This window comes from Spea bombifrons, chromosome 3 (genome assembly GCF_027358695.1).
Source record: "Spea bombifrons isolate aSpeBom1 chromosome 3, aSpeBom1.2.pri, whole genome shotgun sequence".
NCBI lineage: Eukaryota > Metazoa > Chordata > Amphibia > Anura > Pelobatidae > Spea > Spea bombifrons.
The window spans coordinates 34,667,623-34,695,552 of NC_071089.1; the positions used below are offsets into that span (position 1 = coordinate 34,667,623).

General features: G+C 39.3%; 2 protein-coding genes across 2 annotated transcripts in view; both read left to right on the forward strand.

Moving 5' to 3' along the window:
* LOC128483561 (LON peptidase N-terminal domain and RING finger protein 2-like) overlaps window positions 1-27,930 on the forward strand; it is a 224,433-nt gene that overhangs the window by 138,565 nt on the left and 57,938 nt on the right. The window lies entirely within an intron of this gene.
* CNST (consortin, connexin sorting protein) overlaps window positions 7,657-27,930 on the forward strand; it is a 54,336-nt gene continuing 34,062 nt past the window's right edge. Inside the window, exons 1-4 of the mRNA XM_053459778.1 lie at window positions 7,657-7,752; window positions 14,286-14,362; window positions 24,748-25,180; window positions 26,955-27,154. Of these exons, the coding sequence (XP_053315753.1) occupies window positions 24,790-25,180; window positions 26,955-27,154 (591 nt within the window). The 5' untranslated portion in view covers window positions 7,657-7,752; window positions 14,286-14,362; window positions 24,748-24,789. The remainder of the gene's footprint in view (window positions 7,753-14,285; window positions 14,363-24,747; window positions 25,181-26,954; window positions 27,155-27,930) is intronic.

The following is a 27,930-nucleotide window of genomic DNA, read 5'->3' on the forward strand; positions in this document are numbered from 1 at the left end:
TATATATATATATATATATATATATATATATATATATGTCTGGGTTATATATTTATATTATATATATATATAATGTAACCTATAAAACGTCTGAGCCATATTTTTACATTATAGCCTATATAACGCCTGGGCCATATATTTATATGTATAGATATATAACGTCTGGGCCATATATTTATAGTATATAAAATAACATCTGGGCCATATATTTATATAATATAAAAATCTAATGTAACCTATTTAACGTCTGGGCCATATATGTATGTATATATATATATATATATATATATATATATATAAAATGTAACGTCTGGGCCATATGTTTATAATATATATATATATATATATATATATAAAAAATTTAACATCTAGGCCATATATTTATATTATATAATGTAACCTATATAACGTCTGGGCCATACATTTATATTATTATAGCGCTTGGATTACTCGTTGGTAATATATATGACCTATTTGCAGATTGTGATAGATTTACTCTTATGAAATTTCTTTTGATCCCAATACTTGAATGCTTAGAATAATATAATATGCTACAGCAATAAAACTTCATAATTGGCAGTATTAATTATTTCATGTAAAGTATTTTGACTTTTATGTGATTCCTTTCAATCATATAAATATCTCATAAAGTAGTCAAAACATCTTCTAAAGCTTTGCTCTAGTTACACATGCGGTCAGTCTTCGCACTCTATCGGCCCCCTTTTGCTTACCCTAATGTGTTTTTTTCCTAGCAGTATTTGGTGTAGTGACCATGGATGGAAACTCTTGGGATTTGACCCTGAGTCTCGAGGTTTTTGTCCAATTCTCAGGTGAAGGTGCAAATTCTCACGCAGTCTGGAACTGACTCTTTCCTATTCTGCACAGCTGTGATCATGGCTTTTGCGATGGTTGAAACCCTGCTTGAATGCAGGTGACTCAATTTAGTATATCTCTGAATAATGCCAAGGAACGTTTTCCATGAGGAAAGGTATTAGAGCCCTTTGGTTAACACGTATAGTCACAATAGACTTAATGGGTTAATACTTCAAGAGTCTCAGGCTCAATAAGAAAGTTCAGGGTAGTGGCTTTAGCTCTTTGAGTGCCAGGCTGGGACAATTTTCTTATTTGTCTTCATTCGAGCCATTCATTCTTCATTCAGGACTTTCCATTATATTTTATTTATAGAGCTCTAGCACATCCTGTAACACTGTTACAAAAATTAACAAGATCATCCCAGATACCTAGCTTAAAGCAGTTTGCATATCATCATCATGATGTGGTCAAATGCAAAAAAACTTCCAAATTCTTCTTTTTTCTTCTTAAAACACGCTTCTCTGTTATGAGATCTACTCATCGGCGAATACTGCCTGACCTTCTCCTACAAAGCCCACAGGACAATTATTGGTAATACCTGTGTACACCGCTGCTGTACATGATGGAGCTATATAAACCGTGGAATATCTAAGGTTGAAGCAGGATTCTCACAGGTCTCTGGCATAATGAATTACTCTAGTTGGTGTTTGACCCATCCATGGTGACCAGCTATGCTAATTTTTTATATTTGATTAATTCACATTGATCCACCCTTTTTCATCCCACTGCCTTCCTTAAACCCGACTGCAGCCATGAGTTGATTACCTGTTTGTTATAATCTTAGGGGCTCTGACTCGCAATGATGTCATCAGTGATATATATTTTAACTGACTATATTTGGAGCAGTCACATATTACACCATAAAATAGATGGTAGCCTTTGTCGATCCTATCAGAAAATAGAATAGTGGACACAAATATTTCCAATACCTTTTAATACAACAATTCCTCCCAACGTGTCACTGTTTTTATGGGACAGTCACAATATTTGAAAACGCTGTTTTATGTTTGATATCCAGTAATCATCTTCGAGCTGCGTAAGCTGCAGTGTAAACGGAAACAAGACGTTTTATTGCAACAGACGCTACAATATTCTTACGGTTTGCTGTAAATTTCCAGGTCTTTCCCAAGTTGTACAAAATATAACAGAACTAAATTATTGTGGTACGTTGAGTCCTCATCTTCGTTGGGATCTTTAGATATGTAGACAAAAAAGTTGCCCTGATGGTAATATTGCAGTTTTTTTCTGGCATGAGTCCTTTTCGTTAGTATACCTGTGTATATATCAAACAAAATACAAATGTCTGTTTAACTGACGATTTTGGTAAAAAATCATGCATCAGTTTGGCGTGAAGAACATAAAGTTTATAGAATATGAGATGAACGTCGCGGCTCATCTTGTGGATCCTCTCAAAATGCAGGAAAAGCAAAACATCTAAACATGTATGAGGTGATTACTACTAATTGAAGAAGCAACATGATCTGCGACAGTTTAGAATAGATAACTAGTAGTTGGGCATTGCGTTAACAATGAATGCTTTATGTAAGGACCGATCAGCCCCTCTTGTCTTTGAAGCCCATTGGGTTTTATTCCTCTTTAAATATTTGTTTTTCTTTTATTTAAATAATTTCAATAGGAAGCTGTAGCTCTGAACATGATGATTAAGTAAACCGAGGAGGTACTGGGACAGTGAAGAAAACTTTGTGTCACTAAAAAAGCAGTTTTTCGATTATATTTGTTCCCTGTAGGTGACCTGGAGCGATAATACTGGTCTCGATGATGTGATCAAAGGGATTGAAAGCAACTTGATCCCTCCTATAAGGAATAAACAACTGTTTTGCAAAACAAATAAAGATATTATTCAAAACACTGATTTCGAGATTCTTTGGGTTGAAGAAGTTCCATTAGTCGAGGCTTAAGGTGCTTTATCCACTACTGTTACTTATACAAAGAGCAGCTACAGAGATGATAAAAGACTTAAATGATCTGCTGCTAACGTCTTGGTTCAGATACCACAGGACACCTTCAGAGGTCTAGTGGAGTCCATGCCTCGATGGGTCAGGGCTGTTTTGGTGGCAAAGGGAGGATCTACACAGTATAAAGCAGGTGCTAATATTGTTATGGTTGATTGGTGTATAGTTCTTTTTGATCCCTGTGAGATGATCACCCATGAATCTATGGGCATTTGCTAAAGTTTTGATTGCTGTTAATTTGTCACCCTAATTCTTACCTTTCTTGCTACACAATTCCTTCCTTCAAAGCTGCTTGTGCACTGACCACATAACAACAACCATGAGGAAAGCTCAGTTCTTGAGCCTCACGATTGTCAGGTACTTGTAAGCAAAATTTCCCGAATTGTAGAGAATATTCACAACAGTGAATATTTTCAAACTGATTATGAGAGATGATATATCTTATATATCCTGTACTAACTCAGAGGTACATTTTATTAATACTTTATCCATTCCAGTTCCAATGCCATACATACAACAATCTTCTACCATATTGCATTCCTCATTTTCTTATTCTTTACATATTTATACAGGCTGTCTCCACGGGTGCCACAAACAGACCATAGGATATGGATGCAGCTATAATGGGAAGGATGCCAGCCAGATTCCACGTCGACCATTCAGTATGTAGCAAAATTGTATAATGTGCAGGAAATCAATATGTGAACCTGATGTATATACATGTTCTGAATAATCTCAGCTATTAAATGTACCATATAAGAAATACCAGCTCTAGTTTGGCAGCACACTAAAGAGTTGCTTTTAAGATTATTTTTTTAACTATGCAACACGGTTTGGAGGAGAAAAAAAACTTGATCGTTGATAGTGATGGATCAGTCAAACAGGACTAAAATGAATGTAGCAGGCATGACTTTGCCTGAATACTGAGCCATCATAGGATGTGTTTTGCTATTTTTTTAACTGCTTGATAGCTATTAATGTATTCTATATTCTTTAATTCTTTTAATTCTTTTGCATCTACTAACATGAATGCAATTTAAAAAAAAAACAAAAAACTTTTCCCGTATTATCTGAAATTGTTCAAATAATGTTAAAAGCATAACATAGCTATTCCCATGCTATTTGGTTAATACCATTCTTCCTTTCTTCTACTTCTCAGCCTTGCTAGGACTTATTTCATGTTTCTGACTCTATCCCCCAGTTTTGACTTCTTTCTTATAATCGAGGAAAGAGTGCAAAAGAACCCTAAACTTATTTATGTATCCTCAGGTGGTTTCTTTAGGCGTATGAAGACGTGGATCTGCAATCCAGACTGAAAGATTATCTGGCAGTGAGTCGCGACGCTGCTGTGCTTTGCCTGTGGGAATGCGCAGACAGCTACTCAGAAATGAGTGAGTGATCTATGTCTTTCTTATATATGTTATATGGAAGCCCCATAAAACTAAAGGCTTAGTTCACATAGCTTAGGACTAATTATTGTGACCTGAGATGAAATGCTAATAGTACACACTCTGGATTTTTGGCAGGTTAGCTGACTATTTATTATCATTTAAAACATGTACCTTTAGCCACAAAAAATAATTTATATATGTGAGGGCACACACCTGGGGGGGGGCGCGGCAAAAATGTTTTGCACCCAGGTGTCAGTGACTCTAGGCCCTGCCCTTAAGCCAGAAGTATTAAAAATACAATGTAAGGGAAGTGGCTCTTTAGAACATAAAGGTATGAATATATGGGCATTTGCTAGTGACTTGATTATTGTTAAATCATAACCCTAACTTTTATCTTTATTGCTACCCAGATTCCTTCCTTCAAAGTTGCTCAAGCACTGACTACAAAACAACAGCCATGATGAAAGCTCAATTCTCAAGTCTCTGGGATGTGCTGGATATAGGCCGTGATAGTCAGGTACTATCTTGTTAGCGTTATTTTAACTGCGGAATATGCTTTTTATAAGCAACATTTCCCAAATTGGAGAAAATATTCACAACAGTTATACGCTTTTCAAACTGGTTATGACAGAGCTTAAGGCCAGAAGTTTCCTTCTCTCACAAGTACTCACTTGATCTCAGCCAAAAGACCTAGAAGCCATAAAAAGGAAAACGCAGGACAAAGTTCATTCGGTTTCTACAGATCCTTTTCGGTAAGCAAGTGTGGTGTTTGAAGTATTGTAGCAAACTGGATGCCCAAGTTGTGTTTCCAGGATCTATCCAGGACTATGGTGAAGCCTACATCCAGGGCCGGCCGAAGACTTAACGCCGCCTGGGGCGAAGTTTAAAACGCCGCCCCCCCGGGGGGGGCGCATTTTAAACTTCGCCGGCGCCATAATCTACGATCCCCCCCCCCCGGTACTTACCTTTAAACAGTCCTGCGGCGAGTCTCCCTGCTCTGCCACGGTGCCGGCCTTGTAATGCTGAGCGCCGGAAATTGTAGTCACTTCCGGCGCTCTGCATTACAAGCCGGCACCGGGACCGAACAGGGAGACTCGCCACAGAGGAGAGAGAGAAGCGCCGAGCGGGTAAGCGAAAACCACTCGGTGCCCCTCTCTCTCTCTCCTCCGCTTCAAAAAAAAAACAAAAAAACGCTTGGGGCGGCAAAGTGCCGCCCCTTCTAAAGTGCCGCCTGGGGCAATTGCCCCAGTCTGCCCCATTATAGGGCCGGCCCTGCCTACATCAAGCCAGGTGCTGGGCATTAAAAACCCCTGGAGCCTGATAATCAGAGAGACTGTTGGGGGAAGAGGAAGTTTCCCCTGTGCTCCCAGGGCAAGGAGAGGCCCTGAAGAAGATCCCCGAGCCAAGTGTACTATCTGGGGAGGTTTCCAGGTCTCGGCTTACTTGGGTCTGGCAGGGAAGTGAAGTAAGTAGTTAGGATGGTCAGTCTGGGCAAACAAAGTATAGGCAGAGATGGCTCCAATTGGGAGCTAAGATTTTTTTTTCAATGACTTTGATTTATGCACTTGCAAATACATCACATGCTTTGCAACAAATTGGTGTTCCTAAGCCTTATTGCCCTACAGGAACTTCAAGGTTTGTCAAAATAAGCCAATGGATATTTACCCTCCTTAATAGTATATGTGAGTAGTAAAAAGGATATACTTCCAAATGAGGCTTTATGAAAGGGTAAGGTGGCCACAAATTCTCACTAACAGGAATAGGTTTGTTTTGGGATGTGTCCACTGAACCCTTTTAAAAGCTTACAGATGAAGTGTATAAAAAAAATGTTACTAAATTGGACAAAATGATCTGAAATGTGCAGAACTGTGCAAACACTTTAGGCAGGTGTGAAAAAGGCAGGTATGAAAAATGCAGTGAGTGAACAAGAAAAATCTAAATCAAAACTTGGTTTGACTACCCATTGCCTTCGAAACCGCATCAATTTGTCTAGGCGCACTTGCACAAATACAGATACTTATCCATCATGCATTACCATCAGGGAGGCATCTGATTAACCCCAAACGAAATCTGCAACATGATGGTGACCATAAACATACAGCCAAAGTCATTAAAGACTATCTTAGGTGAAAAGAACAACAAGTCCTGGAATGGATGTATGGCCCCCACAGGGCCCTGATCTCAACATCATCAAGTCTGTCTGGGATTACATGAAGAGAGACTGTCTAAATCCTGTGGTTTGTTCTCCGAGTTGTTTGGAATAATTTACCTGCCAAGCAATTGATCACACCAAATATTGATTTGATTTAGAATTTTCTTCTGTTTGTTAAATGATAAAAAAAACTATTAACATGTCTATTTAAATAAAAAAGTTATGGTGATGGAAAACTCGTCCACTTAAAGTTAGGATGGTAGCAGAGCCATTAGTCTATACCAACCAGACAACTTGTTCTTCCCTTTAGAAATCTTGTAGGGGTCCTGGATAGGCGTGTGCAAATTAAGTTAACAAGGATCCACTTTATACACGGACCCCTTGGAGCAAATATCCTCTGTTCTAGGCAGCCTTTAAACAGAGCTTAGGACAGTGGTGCAGAAGATGGATCACCATTCATGGACTGCTGTTTGGTCCTTTATGGGGCTCATCAGTTTTAGGTTCTGATACCAGCCTACTGTGTAAGGTTTGGAGTGTTGCGGGAAATACACACAACAACGGTGGGGTGAATATTTCTGAAAGTAGTTTTGCTGCACAGCACTGTATCATTTAGAAATTAGTAAAACTGTATTTAATAGCACAAAATATCTCTGTAATACACATTATGTAGCAAAGCACAGTTTGAAACCCTTCTAGTCAGTTAATGTAATGTGGCTGGAATACTTATTCTTTTACATGTGATCAAAATAATTATTTAATTGGAAAGAAATATATATATTGTCTTGCAATATATATATATATATATATATATATATATATATACACAGTGAGCAGTCGTTCTTAGATAAATTATGGGGTATTGTTTATTAATCTTAATATCAAAAATAATATAATAATGTTCCTTAAATTCAGCCACAGTATTACTCTTACGCATATGGAGTCATGATTCTAATATACCGGCATATTTAAGGATTCTATTAAGAAGAAAAGGTATTACAAAAAAAATGTCAGTTGTTTTGATGTGAAAAAAATACATTTAAATTGGGTATATTCCGCACACAATTATTACCAAGACAAACGCTCTTAATGAATTCCCTTCACTTAACCCATTGGTTTGCGTTTACATTTTTCCCCATAAGCCTATACGTGCGTTCCACGCGGTGTACCCATACTGCACCGGGTGCGTTCCACACGTTACAGCCTATGATTCCTCAGGCAGATCGGATTCCCCGTCCCTTCACAACCGTCCACGCCTTGGTTACCGCCTATTCCGAGTGACGTATCGCTGTGGTGGGTTACGTGAAATCTCGGTCTCTTCTGCTGTCTTCAGGGATCTACGGCTGCAGAGAGAGCACCGGATTAGGTGAGTGTTGGCTGAGTCCTGATATACGGAGACGGGGGTCATTATATTAAGGTGGGGGGAGGGGGCGAAGGAGACGACAAGCAGGAGCACTGAAGTGACAGCAGGCATGAATCAGAGAATGTACATAGACACGAAATTCGGTCAGTCAGCTAGAATCTAACCACAGATGGGTGCCATGATATGTCTATTTATGGATCACAAGATACAGTATATACACGTGTGAGTGTATATATGTATATATATATATATATATATATATATATATATCTATATATATATATATACACACATATTCATACACACATATATATGTGTGTAAATGGGATATATATGTATATATTCGTAAATGTATGTATGTATTTGTGTGTATATGTATGCATATATATGTATGTATATATAGATACACACACAAGAGGTTACACAGCCAATATAGATATACCGTATATATACATAATCTAATGATAGCAGGTTGACTGTGAAACCTCTTGGTTATGGAGCAGAGATTATATGTTATTAAGTATTACGTTATTGATAAAATTAGCATTTGTCATTATGGTTCATAGGCTTCGGCTGGCGCTGTCATACCAGAAGCTTGTTCTGTCCAGTTAAAAAGCAGATGCTGGTAGTTAAAGTGTTGATGTTAATAGTCATTCTTAGTAATATTGGGTTATTACAGTTTGCAGATTTCTGTTTAAAGTTTTACTTTATTATAAATGGGATCTCCCACCACCAGTTTTATTCCTTAGTATCAAATTCAGTGTGCGTTTTTTAAAATATTTTTTTAAAAGATCTGGTTATTGTATAATGTTTTTAGACGCTGCATATTTGCCTTTGTGTGAGCTCAATTTCCTTTTTCGTAGAGCCTTTTGAGAAACGGTAGAATGGCTCAATCTTAATCACTCTAATGAAAGACTATGGTGGAACGGACTTTGTCAGCGTTGCCATAAAGAAGCAGCTTAGTGTGGTATTTGAGCAGCAGGAAAATAGTACCACAGTTCAGTCAATGCTAACCACACTGTACGCAGTGCTGTATTTTTTTACATGGGACTTACATATGTATTATATCAAGCGCCATAATTGCAAAAAGCTATTCTGGAGCAGCTGTAAAGAGGGCGCTATCGGCAGAAACGGTTTGATGGTTTCCATGGCAATTGCTTTACTTTTGTCTTTGCACACAAACACGCAATGGGTGCATCAGCATCGCTATGATCTTACAATTTCTGCTCGTTATTTTCTCCTTAATTTTTAAGAATATTGGTTTCATTGAGCCGCTGGTCACCTGTGTTTCACAAATGTCCATAGTTCTTGAAGAAACCAGGACTGGCCACAGGTAACGCCAGGCAAATTCTCTATGGTCTGGTAGCTGATAGGGTCTGATCAGGTCCTGTATCGTGCGGCTGCATTCTACGAGAGCATAAAAACCTAAGATGCAGCCGGCAGCCGCCCATACATCAGTTGATAGTCTTTGTCTTTACAGGCCCTGAATGAAATGATGACTTAAATATTTTTTTTTTATTCAAATTTAACCAGAAAAAAACATATCTTTATTGAAACCAATGCAAAAAATCGTTTTATGGGTGATCATGGAATAAATCAATTTAATCTTGCCTCTGATATGATGTAGTGTGTTAACTTTAGTTTGCACTTACACCACACAATAGTTAATAATAATGCGTAAAAAAATACCAATAATAATAATAAACAACCTTTATGCTATGTACAGCTTCTTATTCATGTGAGTTTTTATCTGGCGATGACCCATTCTTTAGGGTGTGGCTGTAGGCGTCATTGGAAAGAATATTGAGGTGTAAATGTACAGACGTTGATGAATCGGTTTGTCTTAGTCTGTCAATTCTTGTCTTATCACATCCCTTGAATCTTTGTATTGTATTAAGCGCTGCGTAAACTGTTGGCGCTATATAAATAAAAGATAATAATAATAATGAGGTGTTGTGTACTTGTTGTTGTTTCCTGTTTGGTATAAGCGAGATAAGCAGGAAAAGCAATCCTTCTGAATAATTCTATGTTTTCTGACCTGTCTGTGTCCAAATTTGTAGTAGATCTACGAGCCGCCCTGTGCTTTCGGGTGTGTGGTGTGGTTGATCATTTCGACTATTTTGTGTATTTGAATTATCACTTAGATAATTAGGGCTCACCTACAGAGACCCTCTCAATGCTATTGGGCTGCAACTCCCAGCATGTTAAGTTATCTGAAATTGTACCTTATGTTTAGATGAATGTTTTTCAGAATCAAGTAAAAAAATAAATGAAAATTAGTTGACAAAGATAGACAGTGTGAGCGTTTTATGCTTTTTGCTTCAGTGATTTCAGAAATGTAGGGTTGAAGATCAACTGAAACCAGAATTACCAGGTGATGGTTGTTTATTGACAAATATTGGCTAGACAATAATTTGATACAGCAATAATTTAATAGCCAAAGGGTTCTTCTAGTGTATTAGGGGTTAGTGATCTCGGGGTCAGGAACATCTCTACCTGCGGTAGTTGTGAGCGGGGCACAGTGTATATTTCATTCTGTAGAGACGATCGTTTGCATTTGAATAAGAATATCTCCATTGTTGTTTTGATTATCCCAGAATGATCCCACGAAACAGGTTCTCCGGGCAGGTCTATAAATGCCCAAACTCCCATGCTATTACACTATTATGTTGGCTATAATCACTAAAACTGCTAATAAAATGATAACCACATCTTGAATGTTTATGAAATATTATGTTGAAATATGGACTGCCCCGCGACTGTTAGTTTAATTTTATCAGCTGGTTGCTGATCAGTGAATATACTATTTTTTCTTGAGATGCATTGGCACATCATGTCTTTTCCTTGATGTTCTAGGAGATCAAAGGACATCATTTTGAAACGGTTCTATTCCCTGCACGTAGTGCCGTATAGTGGTATTCTGTTTTCCAGATCTGAAAGCGTAGATCATTATGCTCTATTTAAGTTAGGGCACGGTTAAGTGACCTAGAATGGCTCCTAGGATTTTCCACCAGCACAAGTTGTTTTCACATTCGCTAATTCGAAAAGCGTCTGGACTCGTTCCCCGGGAGAGGCCACAGAGATTCCAGGACATAATGAAGGCACGGCCAAATTATAAGCTCAGCAACCAAAATCAATGTTAATGCTTTATCACTCCGTATAACCGAACCGACATAAAAGTAGAGTAGTGGAGAATGTCAGAGAAGCCCAGGCATGAAATATTATATTGTACTGACTCTGTGGAATTGTGCTGAATATTAATCCATTGCTCGATCAGCATGCAGTCGTAGTAACCACCAGTAGATGGGAATGATCTAAATTCATAATTTTCATATATGCCAAGTAGCATTGCCATGCCGGTAGAACTTCACACTGGTCTCTCTTCTCCATGTGAGTGCGCTGGTAGTGATAGCTCTCTATAAGAATGAATAATAGATGTGAAGGTAGTCAGAGCCTCATATGCCACCTGTCTCTCTATGGTCTGCTGCTTCTTCCATGTTTTTGTTTATTCACTTGTTTCTTTGATCTGGGGCCTGATTAAAGATGCATGTCCTCCTTGATGGAAACAAATGTCCCTTGCCCCCTTTGATTCATAGATCTGTGTAAGCAGGGAGCAAGCAAGCCATAAAACAAGGCCAAGCTCTACATTTCAGCAGCGAGGAAGCAGCCAGATAGAAGAATGAACTGGACACAGCATTTTAATACTACATCCAAATGAGGCTACCTCTTCATCTATTGGAATAATCTGCTTCTAAAGCACTTCAGTTACATGCAGACTAGTTTCTTTAATAACATCGTATGAGTTTTTTGCCTACACGCAACATCTCCTCATCCTCTGCAAAGAGGTCTTTTCTTCAAAACGTAAGCAGTTGGCAAATGTTTTTTTGTCTTCTAATTACGATTAAATAATTTATTGCGCAAACGAACGAGCAGTACCATTTTAATGGCAGGCAGCTTGCGTTCAGATGATGACTGATCATTCGTGCTCCTACACTTTGTTGGAAGCCGAGGCTCAGGGGATCACAGGCATTACCTGGGCTGCATCGGTAATCTGCTGGGAATTACTGCGTATCCCAGAGACTGCTCAGGCCGTCTAGTGTCAGATGTCAAACCTCGGATATTCCTTACACAGTGTGTGATGCCTCCACAGGTAACCATTACATCCACTATTGTTTCTTCTTTAATTGGCATCTTGTAAAAGACATCAGAACATGATGACATGTAATAAATCGGTCGATCCGTCAATAAAAAATAAATATACATGCTAATTTTACATGATTTACTAACCTAAGGACATATTCTGCTCTTTAAAGGGAGACTGGTACTTATATATATGAGCCTGTGCGTGTGCTGGTGTGTATATGAGCAATGAACACACCAGGACTTCAAAGAAATACTAGTTTAATCTTACGTAGATTGCAACAAATGAATAATCCTGATGTTACAGTCCTTTCCAATCCCGGGATTATTCATTTGTTGCTCTCTGTGTCGGATTAAACTAGTGTTATTTGTTACGTTATGTAACGTTTGCTGGCTGGTGGATGCAAACTGTTATATATACATTACATACAGTGATATCTGCTGATTTTATCTGTATAGGTTACAGGGGAAGTTTAATGTCCCCCGCGCTAAAACTAGTACGCTGTGAGTACCTCAACATGCTTTCTTCAAAATGAAAAAATAAGGCACCTGAACTAGAAGCTCCAGCTGCGCTCCTCCTTTGTGGTCCCATGATTCTTGCTTCAAGCAGCCATTCATTGGGGGTCTCGGTAGACCTCGTCCTCAGCGTTTACCAAGCCAGCGTTCAGCTGACCGTCAATAAGTATATCACATGGAGGGAGATGTGTTCGCCTGAACGCTTTTCTTCTGCTCAAAATAGCTAGGGGCAGGGAATGGGGCAGATGCATATAGGGGGGATTCCGCAGTGTATACTGTTTTCATTTAAATAATTGAGTACAGTGCCCTTCATTCCTAGTTTGTCTTCTAAGCTGTACACTTTCTTCTAGCTTTGGATGTGATATGTGCACGAATATTCATAAAAGGCTCCCAAAATCATTTGTTTAATGTCACGTTAACCCTTTAAGGCTGAGGACTCATGAGGGTATGTTTGAGTTTGGGAGAGGGGCACTGTTGCATTCCTGGGGAGGCTCCTTACCTGCCTGCCCAGTCCCTTCTTATGTCTAAGTAACCCTGTTCTCATTGTGGGGCACATGGTGACCTGTCTGCTCTGCCAGAAACAGACTTCCATGGGCCAGCGGGCTATGGGGGCTCTACAAGCCAGGAAATGCTCTATGTACCTGACCGGGACCTAGCTGCAAATTCATGGAACTGTCCAGCGGCTAGGAACCACGGCGATGCCCGCCGACAATTGAAACTGTGTCGCTACGGACATCCTTTGACCCACCACGTCGCTCTTTTGAGGTTACATTAAGCGCGTGGTGGGCGACACTCGGTGGTGGTTACAGAGAGGGAGCTCGTTCAGGAATCCTGGTTTACCCAGTCGCGGCTGTGGAACTCTGGCCCAGCTACCATGCAGACTGTTCGGACCCTGAGCTCTCCAGTGGTACCCTGGGATTGACGCTGCTCCCTCTGGATCACCCAGAAATAGTGACTCTTTGTCGGGTGGGCCTTGCCGGCCATAGAACTGTATGCACCGGGCTGTCTGGTGGTTGATAGGATTAACGGTATAATCCCATCATGTTTGCTATATATATATATATATATATATATATATATATATATATATATAATTAGTGTGTGTGTGCTGTCCTCAATAAAGTCGGTTCTGTTTTACCCTACACTTAGTCTCGGCTAGTGCTTGGGGGAATACGAAGGGTTAATCCCTTGAGCAATTAAGCTTTCAGCGGCAAGGAAGGTCTCTACAGAGGAGAAACTCAGTCCGAGTACGGGTTGCTGTCACATATAAATATGTGACCGGTGTAATAGTTTTGTAGGTGTATTTGGTTTATAAGTGAGCTGCTTTTTAATCTTGACAAAGTTGAGCTCGTTGACAAAACCTGCATATTAATTACGTTTTCTTAAAAAAAAAAAAAAAAAAAAAAAAAAAAAAGCAGCCTGAGGAACATTGTGGATGATTATGTGCGTAAACAGCGTGTTGGAGCGTTCCTTATGGAGGAATATATTATATATATCGTGTATATTATCCCTTATATGGACATTGGTGGCAAGTTTTTTTTTTTTTGCACATTTCTCATGCAGGTGGACGTTGGTCACCGATGTATAAGATTTGCAGAGGTTTTCATTGATTCACAATTTGGGTGACAGGTTGATAGGAAGATCATGTGTATACATTTCACATCTCTATATATCGCTTATTTTTACCTATAACACTGCTGCATGTTTTTTTGTGTGTTGAACTGTAAATATAGGATTTAGGAAAACGGCAGATCCATTTCTATGTGATTTGGGGCTGCTCTGAAAAGGCTAATATCTGTTGCCATAAATAATCATTATTGTGTATTGTCTCTCATAAGGTGCTTTTTCACTATTAGTAACTCCTTATGTTTCTCTTGCAGAATGAACCCTGCTATCTCGAACACTGGTAGCCTCTCACTTTACAAAATACTGACGGTACTTTTGGTCTGAAAACATGGTGAGTTTTTAATGATTTTATAAGAAACTTGAGATCCAGACATACATAGATTTTTGCACAGCCTGTTTTACAATTTTCCTTAATATAGACAACAAAACCACTGAATTTATACTTAGCAGTTTGATCCTGAGGTTGCTGATAAGAGCTATGCGTGTTAAGTAGATCCGGGCTTGGCTTGTCAGGAGGAGCTGAATGGGTTAAAATGCCCCCTCCCCCTTACATTGTATATCTTTCTGAGTTTGGACTGACTCAGGGTTGGGCAGTGCACCACCATGGTCAGCTCATCCAAGTAGCATCAGAGATTTACTTAATTTAAAAAGTTTTATCTTACTTTACATGTATTACCTTACAATTTATATGTGGCAGCTCCAAAAAAGTGAAAAGTAACAGTTTGGAGTACTCTGGAAGTGAAATTGTACACTCGCATAAGAAGTGATCCCTTCAGGCACATCAGTATTCTTAGAGTTCAGCTTCTGCCACCCAGCTAGCAGAGGATATTGGGAATGTTTAGTTCAACTGGTGCAGATGAGACTTTTTGTTCATACTTGGTATTAACTATATGTAATGCAATGCTTTCTTGTCACACCTTTGACCCCTAGAGTACAGATATGTAGTTGGCAAAGTAGACTCGGACAACTAGCTACTTGGCGGCACTCTGAGTCCTCTACTGAGTGATCGTTGAAAACGATTGCTCAGATGACTTTATTGTTGTATACTGGGGCTGCCCATCAGCTGCTTACCACCTAAGTGTAACTATAGCACAAATAAAATCGGGCTGGCTTACTACGGGGGAAAATGGCTTTCTTACCTGCCGCTAGCAAAAGTAGTACAAATTTACAGCTGCTTTTATAAATATATGTTCGAAATAATGTCTCAACACCTGATGTGTCATTTGTAGCACACGAAATGTCATTGTTATTTTGTGCTGTTCAAAGCATGTTTTAATAGGTGCGGTTGCCTAAAGCTCTTTACTATGTCACATGCATAACCCGTTTATTATTCAAAATCTCATCTATTGTTTGTGTTGTGTGCATATTGTGAAGTGCTTTATCAATATTATTACGGAAAGTTAACATTGCATAAGCTAGAATATGTTAACTGTATTTTAAAGGAATGTTCATCCTCATCGCTACTCTGCCTTATGAATGATATCAAGTGAGTACCTGTGAGAGGAGAAAAGCTCGGTCCTATGTCCTTAAGTCGGAGGACGCAAGGGAGACTGACACGTCTTTTGTGGAGTCCCCAGGTTAGATCCACCTGACGCTAATTTGGTACACCTGATCACACACAGGTTCCTTGGTGCATTTTACTTTGCCACACTGGCCTGGCCTATGGCCACAGTGGAGCTGAGTCCCTGAAGACTTGGCTTTTGATGGGGGATGTGAGTTGACCCCACATCCCCTTGAAGACTTCTTGGTCTACCTCCCAATACACAACCGCTGAAGTTCCCTCCTTGGTTTTAATTGGCAGGGAAGGAAGCGGCTACAAATCTCTCTTCGAGAAGTATGGCCCCAAAATAATAAGATCAGGGATCTGGTATTCCTCTGTGGCCTAACAGCAGAACAATCGCTCTTCTCAGATGTAGTGAAGCACAACTCTGGCTTTTAACTTACATCCAGTCAAAGACAGATGATAAAAATCCTGGCGGATGAGAGTAAGAGGCACATCTTTAGAGTGACCCACGAAGGCTAGTCCTTTCTATTCGATTGCTGGATTTGACGAGCTGTATGGCCGTAACGAACAGCTAAACGTATACTTACTGCTGAATGTCCACTGTTGTGGTTTTCCCTGCCGCAGCACAGAGAACTCCTGTCAAACATTTGTCTTTAATGTCTGTCCCAGATCCTACGCTTTTTAGTTCAATGCACTAAAATATACCTGTGCTATGATGTTTTCAAATAAAAATATCTCTTGCTCTTTCCTTCTTTCTTCTGCCTTTCAGAATCTGCATGGCAATTCATCTTTTTGTGGTTTTGGTAAAAAAAAAAACAAAACATTGAGTTGTTACATTTGGCACAGTGATGTTTTATAAAGTAAACCCCAGCGTAGGTTTAAATATTGTTAACATTGTAGCACACCTAGCGTTGATCCCTTTCTTGTCTATAGTTTTTATGTGCTACTGTATATTACTGATATGTGGTTGTAATGCCTGCTCTCCATCTTTCATTAACAGCACTTCTGCTGTTGACAGATGAAATTATGGAACACTTATCACAATGTTAACCCGGTTTATGGTCAGGCTTATCTCTTACACTCCAAGAAGATGTAATGGAATTGGGCACTTGAACCTTTCGCTCTTTGTGGAAGTTGGCACATCTATTATGTATAATGTATATTCCACACCTTTCATTGTGTCCTACATTGTGTGTTCTTTACAGTGAAAGCCGTGTAAGCAATTAGGGTATGTAACCATTAATCTAGTCTTTTTTTTTTTTTTTTGGTGTTACGTGGATTATACATTTTAAGCTTCTTATCTCTGGCAGAGATGTCTCATGGTGATCCGGAGTCCAGTGACAGGTTGAGTTGACTGTTGAATGCCTACTAGAGGAAGGCTAAGATGTTAGGACATGCCAACAGCTCTAAATCATGCAACAAATGTACCACTCCTAAAAGCCTTTATTCTCTATGGGATTTGACAGAACCCTCTGTGTAATTCACGTCCCGGAAAGAAATATTGAGTTTCTTTTGCGACGTTGTCCAAGAGATGCATATCTAGCATTTACAGATACCCTGCACACACCAGGACGATTTTTATTACCGCAGTTCAGTTACTCGCTTGCAATGTATGATGCCCCTTTTTAAAGAGTAATTTTATACATTTGTATTGCTAATGAAGGTATTGTATGTGATGTGCTGCAATTCGTGTTGTCTTTTTTTTTTTGCTGTGGTGTTTGGCTAATAAATCCAGATTTCTGCATGTACCCATAAATCTGTATCTTAATCCTGTTGAGAAAAGACACCATTGCCTCAAGCTCTAAAAATGGTTGCAGATCACACACTAATCTTTCGAAATACCTTATTTCAATATTTTAACATATGGTTTGAATTGTATTAGTGCACGCATGTTTCAAAATAAAAAAAGGCCTGGAAGTTGCCGTCCAGGCCAGAACATTAGGCAGAGCCTGCAGTCCAGTGACGGAAACCTTGTTACTCTGTAGTAGAGATGGAGTGTTTTTCTGGGACGAGCAATGTCTGTCAGTTATAATAACCATCTGGGGAGGGGCCTGGCATTGTTACATGGAGCCTACTGCAATGGAGTAACCTCCTGCCAAGATTCCCTTGGAGCATATTCAGAGAGCTTCTTCTCTGTGTGTTTAATGATTGCAAAATGATACCTCCTTCAGCACTACACATACCCCCCATGCACTCTTTGTGTGTGTGTGTGTGTGTGTGTGTGTATATATATATGTGTGTGTGTATATATATATATATATATATATATATATATACACATACACACACACACACACACACACACACACACACACACACACACACTATGACTGGTGAAGTGAACACTGATAACATATCTTGTTAACATGGCACCTCTCCATGGATGGGGATATATTGGGCAGCTTAGGGAGCATTTCATCTTTAGATTTGATGTGTTAGAAGCAGGAAGGGCCAATTTGTGATGGCTAGATGACTGGGACAGAGCATCTCCAAAACTGCAGCTCTTGTGGGATGTTCCTGGTCTGCAGTGGTCAGTACCTATCAAAAGTGGTCAAAGGAAGGAAACGTGGTAAACCAGGAACAGAGTCATGAACTACCAAACCTCATTAATGCCAGTGGGGGCAAAGGCTGGCCCATGTGGTCAAATCTAATAGATGAGATACTGTAGCTCAAATTGCTTAAACACACTTGCAGTTTGTTGCATATGGGGCTGTGCAGCCGCAGACCAGTCAGGGTGACCATGCTGACCCCTGTCCGCTGCTGAGAGGGGTAACGTGAGCCTAAGAACTGAGCCACGTTTATACTGTGTGTGTATATATTTATGGAGGTGCTTCTTCCCCACTTTTATCCCCTTTTCATATAGCATTAAGAGCAAAATACTTCTGCTCCAAAATGAATTTATTAAAATAATTTGTTGCTATAGCTTCACAAGCCACTTGTTGAATGTGTTTCTACACTGATTCCATCTGTTGAAACAATAAAACGGTAGATCTATTTAAAGGACCACATGTTACAGAAGATATGGCTTCTGCCTTGTTTGACTCTTCATTTCTAGGAACATGTGTTATATGTGCCCTGTTGTGGCTGAAAGTCCTATGTGTGCTTGCTGAACATGCAATTTGCGGCGGCTCCCACTCTGGCTCGCATTGACCCAATCGGGAGTGTTACTGAGCATGTGCAGGAGCTATGCCTCCTGGTTTCAGTAGAGGCAGCAGGGGAGGAATTAAATGACTCAAATGGCTTGATTTGGAGAATGTTCCAAGTTGGGGCCGTAACAAATTCTGGAGTTCATGAAAAATGGAGTCAACTACTGAAAGAAATTGGAGTTATTCATTTTAGTACCGGGCTTCAGGAAGCCCACTCTGTTTAGCCAGTTGGGCCTGAAGCAATCAAGGTAGTGGATATTAGTTCTGTGATGGGGTATGGCTGAGAACAATCCAAAACGGTAGCAATAACAAAATGAGTTTTGATTTAATATTAAAGGTCTTCTGTGAACCGCAATGGTTTAGAAAATCAAAAATTATAAATTTTGTCTGAAACCCTGCCACAGGGTTTAGAGAACCAGAACAGAGCATTATTCAGTAATATAATGATGTTCTTGTACCCTTGTTATATAATCAAAATCCATGGCATGGTACTTTTTATGTTTAGGGCCACGTGTAGAATTGATCTCCATAGATTAATGTGCTCTGATTTGCTTAATGGTTACTTTGTAATCTTATTTTCCTTCATCCTAGTGGAAACAGAGAACAAAGTTTTTACTTTTTATTGCTTTCTTTTACAAAAAACCACCCGCGTGACTCCATTTTTGAAGTTCTCAGTTTTAAAGAGCAAGATCTGGTACCTACATTTTGATTAAATCAACGTAGACGCTGTTTGTAGACACGTTGATTTCAGCGGGAGTGCTTTCCTGCCACCGAGTGACTGCTTTAAGCAGCCAATCGGTGGCAAAAGTCTTTTTTCAGTTTTGTTGCTTGGTCAGAAATGCTTTTGACTTGATAAAGGGAGGACTCCTGAAAGCTCGTCTATTATTTTAAATATTGCTAGTCCAATAAAAAAGGTATTACAAGATTCTGCAACATTCTGTTTTTTTGCATTCTTATACACTGGACTAATACGGCTACCCCAAACTTCAGTTTTGTAGAAAACAATCTTCCTTGGTGGGGATGTCAGGAGTAAAAGGTCCCTTTCTAAATGCTAAAGTGTCTTTATAAGTTATAGATTTCAGTTGATGACAACAAGACAAGCATTTATTTGGTAATTTACAGAGAATGTTTCCTGTATATAAACAGAACACTGAAAGGTCTCATTCTTTGTTCTCTTCTTTTTATTTCACCCAGTAAATTCACTTCACAAATGTTAGTATGTGTCCTGTACCCTGGAGATTTCTAGTTGCGTTATTGCTAAGCTGTGATTTCATCATGCTAACTACTCAAATGATCCAAGAACTTGATTACATTGCAGGATCCCTTGCTTTTCTCATAATGTGGTTTGCATACTCACTTTGATTGCAATCTTTGTCTGCCTGTTACAGAGTTAGCCAGCTGTGAATTATGTATTATGTATGAGTATAAACTTAAAGGGATAGTCTGATGTCACTCACAACCCCTTTAAAGGAGAGTGCATATTAACCCCTTCGCGACCTTTGCCGGTTCAGGACCGTCATAACAAGAAGGTCACTAAATGACCTTTGACGGTCCTGAACCGTCACAAAATTAAATAAGCTTAGAAAGTGATCAAGGATCACTTTCTTCGCTTAAACGGCCTTGCTGCAATGCCTCGATGTCGAGGCATTCAGCAAGGCCGAGATCGGCATCGGGGGCCATGTCTGGCCCCTCCCCGGGGCGTCAACAGCCGCCATACATTGTATGGCGGCGGACGCCCGTTTTAAAAGCGTTTAGGAGGCGATCAACGATCGCCTCCTAAACTTAAATGGTGTCGCTGGAATGCCTCGATCAGGAGGCATCCAGCGACACCAAACACTTACCTCTAGGTGGGCTGTGACCGCTCCGGAGAGCGGTCACAGCCGCCGCTGCCGGTGATCTTCGCCAACCAACAAGATGGCGGCGGCCCGGGAAATAAAACAATAGAGACGAAAAAGTTTGCTAGAGGGTCTCCAGACCCTCTAGAGAACTGGCTCCACTTGCTGGTTGAATACAGGTACTGCATTCAACCATGCAAGTCAATGGAGCCCAGCTTTCTAATCACTATGTGATTAGTAAAATATTCCAAAAAAAAAATAAAAAATGGAAAAAAAAATAAAAAAAAATGTGCTAACATTTAAAAATAATTATGCAGTGATGTCACTAGATGAACCATCCAGTACCAGCAAAATGTGTAAAAAAAAATATAAAAAAAGTATTAAAAAAATAAAATAAAATTAAAAAATAAAGTTTATTATTTTGAGCAAGTGCTAAAATTTCTCAAAAATCTCAACAAAGAGTTAAAATAAAAGCACTTCAAATACCCAAGGGGTGTCTAATATATAAAAAAAATGGCTGATGGGGTAAATTGGAGTGGCCTAGCTCAAAGATAGGGCATAGGTACAGACTGACCAAAATGGAGAAAAAAAGCGCACTTCCCAAATGTGGCATTTTAAATCTGAAACAACCCGACAAACCCATGCATGCCGGGTATCACTGCACTCAGGAGATGTTCCTGAACACACATTGGGGGAGTGTTTGACAGTGGCATATACCAGAACCTGTATATCTATAACTAAAGTACAATTTGTGTAAAAAAAAAAATAAAAAAAATTACTATTGCAAAGTTTGACAAAGTGTAGTTCTATAATTGGTGCATGGAAAGGGTTAAAATAACAGCATTTGGAATACCCTGGGGTGTCTAGTTTTCAAAAATATATGGTTTGAATGGGTTAAATTGAGTTAACCGGCTTCAAAGATATTCCAAAGAGGAGAGGGAGGCACAATGACCAAATGACCACCTGAATTACGCATGCCCCAAAAGTAGCCTTTTACCAGCCAAACAATCTGACAAACCCATGCATGTGGGGTATCGCTGTACTCAGGAGATGTTCCTGAACACACATTGGGGTGTTGTTTGACAGTGACATATACCAGAACCTGTATATCTATAACTAAAGTACAATTTGTGTGAAAAAAAAATAAAAAAAATATACTATTACAAAGTTTGACAAAGTGTAGTTCTATAATTGGTGCATGGAAAGGGTTAAAATAACAGCATTTGGAATACCCTGGGGTGTCTAGTTTTCAAAAATATATGGTTTGAATGGGTTAAATTGAGTTAACTGGCTTCAAAGATCTTCCAAAGAGGAGATGGAGGCAGACTGACCAGATTTGTTAAAAAAGATTTGGAAATCATAAAACGCTGCTTGTACTTATTGCCCTATAACTTACAAAAAACAGCAAAAAAACATAAAAACATTGGGTATTTCTAAACTTAGGACAAGTAGTAGAATCTATTTAGCTAGTTTTTTTACTTGCTTTTTTAGGTGAGTAAAAGATTTTTCAAATAAAAGTCATAAAATGTGTTTTTTTTCAATTTTTCACCATGTTTTTTTTATTTTTTTTATAGTAAATAAGATGATACGATCAAAATAATGGTATCTGAAGAAAGCCCATCTTGTCCTGAAAAAAACAATATATAACTTATGTGGGTTCACTTAATGGGTGAGGAGAAAATTACAGCTGAACACAAGCACCACAAAAGTGTCAAAACAGCCTCGGTCCCACAGGGTACAAAACGAAAAATGAGCCCGGTCCTTAAGGGGTTAAAATACTATGCGAGTACTTTAATATCCTTTCCAAATTAAACATAAATTATAATACTAAAGCACTTCCTCTTCCTTTGAAAGCGACGGCAGTACTTTCCAAACATGCACATTTGGGGTCTGAACAGATCCCCGTCCCCAGCATTCCCTGAGCCGGTGCTTGACCTCACAGGAGGGGCGTATATATCGCGCGGAGGGGCGTATATATCGCGCGGAGGGGCGTATATATCGCACGGAGGGGCGTATATATCGCGCGGAGGGGCGATGTGTTTGGCAGAACCGTAGAACGCATCTCCTGCAAGAGATTTAGCTGGGAGGATGTGGAAACTAATGAATGCAGAATCCCCCCCATGAAAAATGAACATTTTAAGGAATCAGGCAGCTGTCATATGCACATGATGGCTGTATTGCCTTCTTAATAATTTTTAATTTACGCTTAACCTAAACCACATGTTTTGATTTGTTCTTAACTGGCAGCAAGGTAGTTTAATAGGTAGTGAATGAAGACCCACAAACCGTTTCATCAAACTAAGCAGCTACGTTTGTATGGTGACCATACTTTTTAGTAGTTTATCGATGTGCTAGCAGTAGCTGAGGACACTGAGATGATTACAATTTTTACTAGTTGGTATAGCTTGTCATGTATAGGTTTACTAGCATAACGTTTAGGTGAATACTTTCAACTGACTGGGGCTGCTAACCTTTTTGCGTGTTCTGAATCATGATGTGATTAGTATTAGAAACTCCCACCTCCAAAGCTACGGCCCATAAGACCATGTTCTTATTTCATATGCGTAGATCTGTTGGTTAATGTACAAGTAGAATCTTCACGTGTGCTTGAAATTGTTCATGGCAGCATCGTCACGCAATAAATCCCATTCATTTCAGCTGTATTTATCATCCAGTTTATAATTGGAAAATTGCTAAGTACAAAGACTTAAAGCTTCTCATTTTCTTACATCCTTAATAACCATAAAATCTCGTACGCACGCAAGAGCTGTTCTGGCTATTTTGTTTGGTGCAGGTGGCAACATCCAAAATGTATAGAGAGGTTTCTGAGCTCTCTCTCTATGCACTTGCAGGTGAAAGAGAACATCACACGCTAACACTTATCTATGGTATGCATTAAAGTGCATATAAGGGGCAGAAGTATATCTTAACACAATGCCAGCATGTATATAGTGCTTCTTCTATGCATACCCTAAATTTTAAATGAAGTACACGTTGATTCGCATGTTGCACACATTTAAGGAAAATGTTCCCTATCAGTGACATTCATGTAACACCCATGGACTTGTAAAGCAGCTTCTTGTTAACTACTAGGCAATGCATGTCCACACCTAGAAAAATCTATCAACTGGGACATCTGCCAGAGTCTGCAGCCAAAAATAGCTTTTATGCCAGATTTTGGCAAAGTTCGTACAGAACTGAACAAGCGGCAGTTTTGCATTCTGATGTGCATCATAGCTAAACCTGCTCTACACTTAAATTAAGAGGAAAAAGGAACAAACTCAACCAGACTCACTATAGTAATCTTGTTGATCTTAAAAAAGTGTATGTTCTACGAGTTTATTGCTTGTTTTCATGTTATTTCTTTGATTTGGAAGAACATTGGTTTGCAGGATCCAAGGGCTTTCTTTGACATGTTCTAGATACATTTTCCTAGTTCATTCGCAGTGCCTTGAAGCACATCATGCCTAAGAAGCAGATCTGCCGGTGAAGTATAAAACCTGACAGATGCATGTTATGTAATAGTGTACGGTAATGACTGGGATGGTCTCGTACTAAGCTGGGAATTATTTTGTAATGGCTGGCAGCTCTTGTAAAGCTTCTAAATTGCTTTAGAAAATCAAAGTGATTGTTAGTTTCACAATAACCAAGAAAAAAACCAATTCGCTCTTTCCTCATTGGTATCTTTTTGGAATTACAATGTAGAGTTGTTCAGATTTTTACTGAGTAAAACATGGCTTCCCTGATTAGAGTTTTCTAGCCTTCCGTGTGCTATGTGTGTATGAGATTTCATAATTCCATGCTCTTAGTAGACTTGTCCACCTTTATATAGGTACAAAATACCCAAGTTCCCTTTCCCCTACGGTTTCTTGATATAGTGTGTGTTAAAAACAAGTGCCAGAAGCCTTTTCTTTTGTTACGCTTCTGATTCTATGTTTATTGTGCCTGTTGTAGAAGCTTTTACCGAAAGAGATGTAAAAATTACATAATCTTTTGGAACCTGAGTTTTTTTTTTTTCTTGAAACCTTGTGTAACTTTACATCTTTTTTTTTTTTTTTTTTTGTACCAGCCAGACATGGCAATTTTGGTTACTCCACTTGAGACTTGGGATGTTTAAGTAATGTTTATTTTCAGTTCTGGATATGAAGTTGTACAATGAAACTACTACGTCTTTTAAGCTTGATCTTAAATTTCCTATTCCTTATTCTTGTTTTTTTTCCATTTCCTTAAGACTTGATGAATATTGAATATAGTTAGTCTACGAGCCAACACAATGAACAGTAAAGAGACACCCCTGGAAAATCTACATAACCAACCTGACCCTGGTCTGATTCGTATTGATGAAGTGAACAAAGAGGATGGGCCGCCGACCTCAGATGTTAATGAAAACAAGCTAGATGGAGAAGAGGACGAGACCATGACCAAGAACGAAGGGATTCTGGTTCAGAGCAGGGATGCCCAGGATAGCATTAATAATAACGAAAACTGCAATCTAATGTGCGGTCAACTCAGTTGCAAGAGAACCTGTGAGGACAGTGAGCAGACTGCGGCAGCTTCTTCTTTATCAGCCTCCCCGAACAGAGATACCGCCTCTGCTAAAGGAAAGCGGATATCCGGCAAGCGCAACATCAGGAATAGAAAAAATTACAACGGTAAATCCCCAGGTAATGGCCATAATTGACTACATAAAACTGAGTTTATTTTGTGGCAAATTGGGGAATCTCAATCAATTAATAATATATTTTTAATAGTTCGAGAAAAATGTTAATAAAAACTAGCCGTTGAAATAATTCATAATGCCAGAATTGTGCACGTGTCACATATGTGTGGTCCCAGTCTTGAGTTTTATTTATTATTCAATTGGGACAAACTATGCATTTTTAAAGTATGTTAGTCCTAAATAAAACACATCGTTTCTAATACCCGTGTGGCCCATGACATGTTGAGACCAACAGAGGGAGCAACAGTATAGTCTGAATAATGCAACATATGATATGATATGAGCAATTTTCAAGTTTTTGTATATAAATCACTGAAAACAAAGTTCTTTAAAACACTCTCACAATAGATAATAAACAGTGAAAATAAACATGCCGCTCTCTCTAAAATAAATAAATGTGTATATGTATGTGTAAGGGTATGGTTTTAGAGTGGGTGGGTGTGTGCCGATGTAAGTGTATGTTTAAGAGGGGCTGTGTGTATGTATGTGTAAGTGTATGGTATTAGAGTTGGTGGGGGTGTAAGTATATGTGTTAGAGTTGCCCTTGACCATTATCATAACCAGCCACCTCATAATGCATTCCCATCCTTCACCACAATCGTTATCCCCAATATTCCTCCCCACCATCATTTCCATCCCTTACCATTATTAACTTATGCTGTACCACAATCATTGCCCTCCATCTTCACGTCCCACAATGTAACTTCTCATCATTTCCATACCGAACAAGCCTTATGTCAGCACTGACTATATACCCGTTCCTTGCATGCCCCCTTCATACTCATACATACACATTATTCTCCTTCCCTCCATGCTCTGTGCGTCTCCGAGTCAGCGTTGCATCGGATCAGATGTCATAACTTTTGTAGTGCTGGCTGCCAGCCGAGCAGTGGGAGTTTGGATAGAGGTCTGTGCCTCAGTTAGTACAGATCTCTCTCTTGCGGCCCTTTCACCCACGTAATCGGATGGCCGGCCTCAAGACTGGCCCCGGGGCAGGTGTCCTACTGGGAAATTTCCTGGTTTTTGTATATTACAGATTTATATCAAATGTTGACAAAATATTTTTTTTTTAAATTGATTAGAAAAGCTGGTTCTGTTTGATCATTTGTTAATTTATGGTTGCTTTGGTTAACATTGTATATAGATCTGAAAATAGTACAAATAAAGGGGTTTATTCACTAAAGTGCGAGTTTGCAGGAGTTAAGATTGCACATCAAAGACTTGGTATTCTAGCATAAAAGAGTAATCTGACCTGGCATAGTGCATAGTTTTTAGGAGGTAAGGTGACATTTTCATTGTAATATGCACTATACAGGGTCAGCCAAGCTCCTATTGCAGATCACAGCAGTATATTGTTGTGTCCCAACCAGTAAGTGGCACTGTGATCATTTAGATATATGGCTAAAAAAAAACAATGGGACTGGTGTATTTAACAAAAAAAAAAAAGAATTTGGTATGTGTACAATATATATATTGGAAATGAACATGTGGAAATGGGCTAAAAACGATTCAGACAACTAATTACGTGTTATGTGTTAAGAACACGTCTTGTAATGATTTTGTTTTCGTATAAGCACATTTCCTGTGAAAGCCCACACATTTGGTCTTATATTTCTAAGAAATAGCTGCTGCTTTGAAGTCATCATAGGTGTTGGTTGGAGCCCTAGTTAATTTATTTCACACATGATTAATTCTCTGATGCAACTCTTTACACACAGGATTTGCACCAGTCGACGATGTGGAGCCTTCACTCGAAAGTAAGTCCTTGGAGTCCACATGTGAACTCAGCCCGTCGGATCCCAACGTCGGCGTCGAGCAAAGAAACCAAAAGCATCACCGAGACTCTCTGTTCTCCCTCATCCGCGAAGGATTTGAGCAAACAAATGATGCCAGGATGCTTCCCGTGTGCCTTCATCAGGTATGACACTGTCTCTGTGCCTGAAATGTGAATAATGTGGCAATGTTTCAACCCAATAGGATGGAGAAAAACCCTATTGGGTTGAAATGTCGCCACTCGTGTGGGAATGAAACTACACTAATCTATTCACATTGCTGAGCACCTCGTGACTCTTTGCTGAATTTGAGGATGTTGGGTGGTAACCCTGCTCGTGCAATTAAGGTGCTGTCTGACCGTCTCCGAAGTATGTCTCTGTGCCTGGTGACCACACTCCTGCCCAACTCGGTAGGATACCGCAGGACAAGTATGCATGAAGAATGCGTCACAACTGCATTAATACTTTACATTAAGTAACTCATTTATATTCTATAATTAATCCAAGCATCAGAATGAATAATGTTCAGATGACGTGGAGGACATTTTATAACTTCAGAGCGTACGTGAAATGCACTAAACATTTCTTCAGAATTGTGAAAATACATTTTCTTTGAAACCGAATAATGGGTTTTATTCACTAGACTGGGAGTTTGCAGGTCTGTTCTTTAACATGTTCCAATGTTGAAGAACTAGAAGGTGTCATTGCATTGGGAGAACGGGAGGCACGTTTCCCGTACCTTTATGCATACACATATTAGCGTCTGCGCATGTGCTGATAAAGTAAACAGACGGCATATCTCATTAAAACAACAATTGCTGTAGGAAAAAAGTATCACATGACTGCCCCTTTAATTACGCATTATGTAGTGCGAATCTGAGCGGCAAAGTCACCCCGCAGAATGCATGGTGAAATGTGGGCG